Below are 8,518 nucleotides of genomic sequence, written 5' to 3'. Positions count from 1 at the left end.
GTTAATGCTCCTCCAGGACTGAAGGTCTGAGGACTGGTCCCCATCCTGAGCTGTCACTTGGACATCGGTGCGTGCAAGACAAAAGGGAAACCCCCCTGATTAACTGTCCTGAGAGCAGCTTTAGGACCTCATTCAGGTGGGGGCTTCTCTCCCTGGCCACTGCTGGGTCATTTCTCACGCAGTGTCAGCCGAAGGCCGCTCCCCCATCCGCGGGGACGGCCACCACCCATCTTGATGGGGGAGAGGAGGGCTCTCGTCTTGAAAGCAGTCCGCCCGCCGGTCCAGATTTCGGCGCCGGCCATCGGCTGGCAGGGCTGTGGTCTTCTCTGTCCGTCCAGGCGACATGCCAGGACGGAATCCCGGCTCCTCCTGCGGTCACGTCCTCGTAGACAGTTCAGGATTGAGTCACCCGCGGAGCGTGACACCTGGCTTTCCTGAGGCTTGGAAGATGGTGGCCGATGGGACGTTTCCCGCTGCAGACTGACAGCGGGCCGGCTGCTCTTTGGTTTGAGGGTGGCAAGATGGCTACCACCAGGACGTGACTCAGAAATGTCACTTTTTCGTGAAAAAATGCTTCTTGTAACAGTTGGTTGATGGGAAATTCTTATTGCATGAATAGTTGTGTTCTGGTCTTATTTTGGGTCTCAAAAAAATTAGCGGCAGTGGAACATTGAGTCATTTTAAGTGAAGTTGGGTTCTTCCCAGACTCTAGTTTTCTGAAAGGGCGCATCTCTTGCTGTTTGTCCCTCTTGCCTGGTTTTCCGTTTTCATTTTAAGTGAGCCGAGGTTTGGGATTTGTTGGTTTGTGGACAGTGGCTGAGGCCCCCGTGGGCCGGGCACCCAGGAGGGGGCCTCTGGTCCGGGCTGCCGGCCAGGACGCCGCTTGAGCTCCTTGGGGAAGGGACAGCAGGACACAGGGGAGGTCCGCGCAGCTGCCGGAGCCCCTGGCGTGTGGGGCACGCTTCTCAGGCCCCGGGTGCCCCTCCTCATCTACTAGGGAGCCGGGGATGGAGGGGGAAGTAGAAGGAGACCCCCAGCTGGGCCTGGGGCCAAGGCAGGGAGGCCAGGGGTGACCAGTTCATCCAGGTGCAGGCGGTGTCTTTGGGGCGGGGCGGTCCCAGAGGCAGGTGGTAGGACCGTGTGTCCCTCCCACCCTACCTTTCCCTTCTAGGGATCCGAGAGACCTGGGACGCCCCTAAGCTGCCCAGGGGCACTGAGGGGGTGGGGGCGAGGGCGATGTATGTGTACCAGGCGCTGTTGCAGGCCTGGGGGATTAGGGTCCAGTTTTGGTGTTGGCCCTGGGACCGTGGGTCTGCATCTGGGGGGCAGCTCGCTTTCCCTCTGCCAGGCGCCAGGGTCCCTGTCCCTTTGCTTTCCCCACTTGCATTCCTTGTGGCCTCCGAGTGGGCTAACTGGAGGCACAAGTGGAGTCCAGCTGCTGGCCCCGTTGGGCCTCCAAGGTTAGGGCGGTCCGTCGAGCGTTGGCTTGGTGAGAAGAGGGAGAGAGAGACGCAGACACAGCAGGGCGGTCACAGCAGTAGCAGTGCTGTTCCTTTGGGGCCGTCGGAGGGGCCCTGTCCCCGGGGCCCTTTCCGGGAGCTGGGCGGGCTGGGCTGGGAGCAGCGGGCCTGGTGGCTCTGGGCCTTACGGGCAAGGAAGACCAGCCCTCACCTGGGACATCACTGCCCCCTCCGCACAGGTCCTAGCCTAGCAAAGCACAGCAGGGGTGCCACGCTGGGGGGGACCCCCGTGGAGGCTTCCCCGAGGTTGGCGGGAGATTTTTGGCAGTTGGGAGTCTTTCATCCTCTGCCCACGTGGGAGTGGCGGGCCTCTCAGGGGACCCTGTCTGTCTGGGGGAGGCAGGTAGGACGCACCGCTGGACAGGCCCCAGGGCGCCACACAGATGCGGGCCAGCTGGTCACCGTTTCCTCCTCCTGCCTGTAGGGGCCGAGGATGCTTTGGAAGCGAGTCTGAGAGCCCACGGGGGCCATGCCAGCAAGCGTGCACCCGAGAAGAGGCCCATGCCCATCCGAAGGAAAAGAAGCATCGGTGAGCCTGGGGCTGCTGGGTGGGGAGGGGGCGCTGGGGCCTCTCGCCCACTGGGCCTTCTGGGGAGTCATCCCTCGGTTCCTTCACGAGACAAAGGCGCAGCCTGCACAGGGGCCCCCGCGGCCTCAGGCCTGGCGGCCCGCCGTCTCTCCGGAGGCCTCCCTCCCCTGCCGGGGGCGCCTCCCTGCCCCGGCCCGTCTGCTGCTTGCTGCAGCCTGGCCTGGGCCAAGAGTTTCCAGGAGAGGAGAGCCATCATAAATTCCTTAAGTGCCCAGTCTTGTCGGGGCCCGTTCTGGAGGAGGCCTCGCTCGCTGCAAACGTGGTCGTGTTTCCTTTCCAGTCTGCAGTGCGGTGGCCTGGCTGACAGCTGCAAACGGGCCGCCAGCAGATGCCCCGGCCCGTGGCCCCCACCCCGCCTGGCGGGCACGGGTCCCAACCCCTAGCAGAGCATCCCCATGTCTGTCTGGCCCCTTGAGGCTGCGGGAGCTTCTGGGGGTCCGGCTCAGCTCTGAGAGGGCCTGCACTTTCCTGCCCTGGGAGTGGGGTTCAGGGGTGTGACCCCCCCAGTCCTGTGCCACCCCCAGGGTTTCCTCCTGCCTTTCCCAACTGCCTGGGTGTGCGCCCCCCGCATGGCTGTTCGCTGCTGCGTGCCCTTGGGCAGCGACTCCCCTCTGAGCTTTAGATCCTCCCAGAAGGTAGATTTAATAGCCTGCTGTGTGCAGTGCGGTGTGTGGGTGAGGACTCCTCGTGTAGGCAGGTGGGCCCACCCAGATGACGTTTCTGGTAGGACTGTAGGTTTCCCGTCCTCCAGACCAGTGTCAGAGGTGAGGGCACTGCAGCAGGCCTGTCCTGTTCCAGACGGGGACCATCTCCCTGGCTTCACCCTCGGCCCCACCTGGCCAGGGTCCCCAGGCCCCTCAGCCGCTGGGCGCTGGGCTGGTTGCCGCGAGCAGAGCCCTTTCCCGCACTGGGGCGGCCAGACCTCCAGCACCCAGCCTTCCTTGTTGTCAGGCCCGTGCTCCCCCTCTGCAGGTGCTCCCAGGCCACCGGGGAGGATGCAAGTACCCTGAGTCTCCTGGGCTCTCGGGAGGTCTTCTGGCCCCTGTGGGGGGACGGGCAAGAGAGAGGCTGGCACCCGTCCTTGGTGCTGGGGCAAAGGCAGGCCCCTGTTGTCCTTCGATTGCATTTCAGGGGGTCGTGCCAGGCCCTCTGCGGCCAGGAGCGGCTCCCTCTGGTTCTGGGCTCTGGGGTCCTGCCTGCCTGCCCGGGCTCCCAGCCCCAGGTTACTCAAGGCCCAGTAGGCCTGGAGACTGGTGTGGATTCGTAAGGCAGCGTGTGGGGAGGAAGGTGCATGTGCTGGGGTCCCCCAGGTAGATTTCTCATCGGGCAGTGGTGCCCTGGCTGCACTGTAAGTGAGCAGGTCTGCGGCTGGTGGGCTGTGGAGGCGGGGCGGAGTCCTGTGTGCCACTTCCTGCGTCCCCTGCCCATCTCGGGTGTCCTCCCTTCCTGGGCCTTGCCTGGGGGTGGTGGCAGCTGGTGGGGCTGGGCCCTGATTTGTCCACTGGCTGTGAGGCCTGTTGCTCTCTTGCTCTTGGGGCCCCAGCCTCGGCTTCCCTGTTTCTCCCCGTTGTCCACCAGCCCCGGGAGCTCCCTAACCATGGTGGAGAGACTCCCCTCGCCCCACCACCTGTTGGCTCCGTTTCCGTCCCTACCCCCCTGCAGGCCACCTCCGGCTTCCCTGTCACATGGCCCCCTCTGCCAGCAGCGTCCTTCCCTTGGGGCCTCCCCGCCTGGCCTTCCCCGCTGCTCCTCCTCCGGCCAGCCCAAATGCACCTGTCGGGGCTGGGTGTCCCTTCGTCCTTGCTGGGCCCTGGGCACTGTGAGGTGCCCCATGGAGGAAGCAGCAGCCTCGTGGGGACACACCCCTCCCAGGGCTTCAGGTCCCGGGAGCCCTGGGAGCTGGCAGGACGTGGGGCGTGGCCCGTGCACTCACCGTGGCGCTTGCTCTGCAGAGGAAGCCATCCCGGCGGTCTGCAAGACCAGGACGGTCATTTATGAGATACCTCGGAGCCAGGTCGACCCCACGTCTGCCAACTTCCTGATCTGGCCCCCGTGCGTGGAGGTGAAGCGCTGTGCCGGGTGCTGTAACACCAGCAGCGTCAAGTGCCAGCCCTCCCGCGTCCACCACCGCAGCGTCAAGGTGAGCCCCGGCCCGCCCCAGGGCGCCCTGCGGCCGCCGCACACCAGGCCCGGGGTGCAGGCAGGGCACTGGCAGAGCGGGGACGTGAGCGTCTGCTTCCCTTCCCCGCCCCTGCATGCGGCCTCCCCCGGGGAGCGGCCACACGAAGGACCTCAGGACACGGGCTGTGTGCGTGCTGCCCGCTGTCTCCTCCAAGCCCCGGAGAGTTCTTGCAGACACTTCAGCAGGGTCGGGGGTCCTCTCAGAGCCTCTCCCCAGAAGCACAAGGGAAACGGGAGGGGGAGCCAGCGTGGGCGCAGGGCCGGCCACGTTGGGCCTCCGTCCCTTGTCTGTAAGTCAGGGAGGGCACCCCGCTCTGCTCTGGGGTATGTGTCCGTGGATCCTCTGGAGGGCCCTCCTGGGGGTGCCTCCGTCCTGCGGGCCAGGGCTGCAAAGCCAGCCCCTCTTCTCGTTCTGGGAAGCTGTGCTCTGCTTGGAGACCCTGCAGTCCCTGGGAGCCGGCACACGGCTGGGCGGTTGCCCCAAAGTCCTCTCCGGGGCAGGGCACTGCCCCTGGTGACTTCCAGGGCAGTGCTGGGGCGTAGGAAGGTCACATTCAGATTACACGTGGGGGGCTCCTTGGTCTTTCCGCCTTAGTCCTTGGGGAAATCTGCTTCTTCAGCTCACCCTGGGTTGCCACACTGGGTCTTGGCCAGACGTTGGTGTTTTGGCCCAGTGGCTGGGGGATTCGTAGGGCGTGGGTCTGCTGCCCTCTGGCCTCACTTGCCCCATCTGGGAAACGGGCCTGAAACATGGTGACTTGCTGTCTAGGGCTGTACAGGTCCCAAGTGGACGCCAGGGCAGCCGGGCCCCTGTTTGGAGGGGAGCCCTTCTGCTTCTGGGCGCTCAGCCTGTCTGGGTGCTGTCTTCCTGCTTCCAAAAGGACAGGGTGGGAGGGGAGGCTTCCAGAGTGTCTTGGCTTCTCTGAAGTGTGGCCAGGCTGGAGCATCCTGGGTGCTCCCGGTCCCTCCCGGGAAGCTGGCTCTGGGCAGGCTGTGGCCCCACGTCACCCTGGGCTGTGGACTTGGGCAGCGGGACACCTACTGAGCGGAGACGGCCTTCCCACTCCGCTGGGCCGCCAGCCGCAAGTGCGTCCCATCTTTCCCAGAATGAAGATTCTGGGGGTGCATCCGAAGCCGTTCCATGACGAGGTTATTTCAGATCCCGTGCGCCCGCGGCCCGTCCGGGGCCCCTGGGGGTCGGTGCAGGGGAGACTGACTCACAGACCACGTCGCTGGCTGGGACGTTTGTTTGTCACGTGAGAAGGCCTGTTAGGCCCATAACTGGGGCTCCACCTGACCTCCGGGGACTTGGTCCTCGAGCACTCGGGGCATTGAGTAAGCACATTCCACGGCTTGCTGCCCTGTGCTCTCCACGGGGGACACTCCCCTGGAGCCGAGGCTCCCAGCGCCCTGCTGCACTTGCCCGGGGCGCTGGCTCGCGTCTTGGCCGGGCCCTCGGGCCTGACTCAGGCCTCCCAGCTCCGTGCTGTTGGGGCCCCCAGCCGGGTGCGGAGCCCAGTCCTGCGCCCTTTGTTAAACGGGGAAACAGAGGCCCAAGGGGATGGGGCCGTGCTGTGTGTGCCGAGACCACTTCCTGCTCCCTGCTGCCTGCTGTGGGACCCCGGCCGGCTCTGCCTCCCTTGGGTCTCCATGTCCTCACTCACGATGTGTTGTGGGGGGTCTCGTGAGCCCCGCGAATCCAGACACCTGAGATCTCTTCTTCCTGGGTGTGGGGGTGGTGGTGCTCTAGGGGAGACAGTCCCTCACGTGGGCACCGGGCAGAGGGCCTGTCCTTGGGGTGTCCAGTTGGGCTCTCGGGATACAGCAGTGCCGGAATGAAGTGGGTCTCCCCCCTCCGTGGGCCGCTGCCTCCCGTGGGTAGGGCCTGGGGAGCGTCTGGTCCTGGGATGGGCCGTGATCTCCTCCTGGCGCACCCTGAGTGGGACGGTGGGGGTCCAGGGCCCCTTCCTGGGAGGGGCCCATATCTGCCTCGGGCACAGGCCCAGAGGGCTCAGCAGATGGTGGCGCTGGGCCAGGGCTCCCTCACAGGCCTTCGTCTGCTCGGACGGGGTCGTGGTCCACCCGAGGGGACGGAGGGGCTGAGTCCTGCAGCGGGAGCCCAGTGGCTCGGTTCCACGTCCAGCTCCCTGCTCTTCTCAGACCCCTTCCTCCTTCTCCCTCAGGGAAGGCAGCTCCTTCTCCCTGCCCACCCATCAGAGGGTTGGCAGGAAAACATCCGGCCCCAGACACTGGGGGTTTTGGCCGAGAAGGGACAAAAGGTCAGTGGGAACAGGAGGTCCATTGTGGAGGCCGGCCTGGCCCCCACGCCTGCCCAGGAAGCTGCCCTGCTCCACTGGGGCTGAGGCGGAGCGGGGTGACGGGCCTCGCGCGTCCTGGGCTGAGCGTCTGGGGGTGCTGGGGACCAGCAGGGGCCCCCTGGGGCTGGGCAGGTGGGAGGTCTTGCCCTGGGCTGACACATGCCTGGTTTTCTGGTTTATGGCCTTTTGGTCACAGTTAAAGGTCACTTACTGGAGAAGGTAAGGCTGGGAGCGGCCACCCCATGAGGCCCAGATGGTGAAGTGTCCGGTATGCTCAGCTGAAGGCCCCCAGGCCCTGACTGTCGGGACTTGCTGGGGTGGATGACCAGCCCCGCTCTGTGACCGCCAGGGAGGGTGGCCTGAGGCTTCTTGTCCCCCCAGCTCTCTGACGGTCTCAGGTGTGGGTCTCTCACTCTCTGGGGCCGGGCCCTCATTGTCTTCTGGGACCTGCCTTCAGGGTGGCCGGGCCACTGGTGGTCTCCCTGGGGTTGCCAGGTGTTAGCTGCCGTCAGATCTTGGGCAGGGGTGGGCATGTGGTCCGGGCTGGGCCACGTTCCCGTATCAGCTCTTTGTGCTCGGCATTTGGGGTCTGCTTTTAGGGGGTCAAGCATGCTTCCTAACCAGTGTCCCGGACGAACGAGCTTTTCCTCTCCCCAGCGAGTGCTGACCCCAGACCCTGCAGGCCTCTGACCCTGTCCCTAGACGCAAGGCTCAAGGGGTTGGAGAAGGAGTGGTGTAGACTGCAGGGCCCATGACTCTGGTTGGGTCGCACTGGATGGGGCTGTGGGGCGAACCTCTCTCCTCGCTGCGTGGCGTAGAAAGTGGGGGGCTCCCATTTCTTCAGGGCATCCTGTGGGTTTACAAGCAAGTCCATTAGCTTGGTCAGGCCCCCAGGTGTCCAGAAGCGGAGACCCAGCTCCTCGGCCACGTCTGGGGTGGCTGGCTGTGTCTGGGTCGCTGGGCCTCAGGCTTCTGGAAGGTGGGTCTGGGTGTGTGTGCCGGGGTCCCAGGACGGGCCTCTGCACCCTGGTGGAGTGTGAGGTCCAGTTCAGGGACCTCAGGGAAGATCCGTGGCTCTGGCAGGGTGGGTCTCCCGTCGGAGCTGCCTCAGTTTCTCTATCTGTAATACGGACCATAATGGTGCCCTCACAGGGTCGCCATGAGCGTTGCAGTGACCAGCACAGGGGGTTCAGTAAACGCTGGTGTATATCGTGGACGGTGCTCTGCCCTTGACTCTGGAGTGGTCAGGCCATGACCTGGGGAGCGGGGGGTCCCCAGCAGGAGCTCGGGGCTTCTGTGCTCGGTGTCCCTTGTCTGGAAGGGGTAACGTCATCCCTGGATCGCGTGCCCGGGTGGCTTTGCCCCAGGACCGTGCAGGTGGAGTGGGTCCTGCCAGGCAGACGCGCAGTGGGAAGTGGAATGTCCTCTTTACGGGGCGCGGCTCACACACCCCGGACACAAACTGAGGGAGAGGGGAGGGAGGGCCGTGGGGACCCTGTTTGGGCTCCGGGATGGGTCTGGGGGCTGAGGCGACGGGAAGGAGGGTCCCATAGACATGCACATCTTGTTCTGGGGACTTGGCTGGCGTGGAGGCTGCGTTGAGAAGTTAATATTCACAGTGTGTTCTTGGGGGAAAAATGCAGCTATTTCCTGGCCAGACCGAGGTGGCGGAACGGCCTGGAATCCTCACATACCCAGAAGCAGGTGCGATCATAAATCGTTGTTTGTTTTCCTTTGATAAAAACAGCCCGTCTGAGGAGAAAGTGGGTTCCCAGACTGGAGTGGCCGGTGCTGGGAGTGCTTTGCCAAGGGGGCTGTCGAGCGGGTGGGTTTCTGAGACCCACCGTGGCTGGTCTGTCTGTGGTGGAAAACACGCCTACCCCCCCCCCCCCGGCGCCCAGAGCAGGGGT

The 8,518-nt window shown here is 64.9% G+C and overlaps 1 protein-coding gene across 2 annotated transcripts in view; it reads left to right on the top strand.

Annotated features, from left to right (window-relative positions):
• PDGFA (platelet derived growth factor subunit A) overlaps nucleotides 1-8,518 on the top strand; it is an 18,742-nt gene that overhangs the window by 4,272 nt on the left and 5,952 nt on the right. For both annotated transcript variants that reach the window (XR_005835899.1, XM_040634617.1), the window contains exons 3-4: nucleotides 1,945-2,049; nucleotides 4,062-4,249. Coding sequence is in view for 1 of the 2 variants with exons in the window: in XM_040634617.1 (XP_040490551.1) it covers nucleotides 1,945-2,049; nucleotides 4,062-4,249 (293 nt within the window). In the remaining variant the exon portion in view is untranslated. The remainder of the gene's footprint in view (nucleotides 1-1,944; nucleotides 2,050-4,061; nucleotides 4,250-8,518) is intronic.

This window comes from Ursus maritimus, unplaced genomic scaffold (genome assembly GCF_017311325.1).
Source record: "Ursus maritimus isolate PB19 unplaced genomic scaffold, ASM1731132v1 scaffold_2, whole genome shotgun sequence".
NCBI classification, from domain to species: Eukaryota; Metazoa; Chordata; class Mammalia; order Carnivora; family Ursidae; genus Ursus; species Ursus maritimus.
Note: the sequence above shows the minus strand (reverse complement) of the source record. Positions and strands in the feature narration are given on the sequence as shown.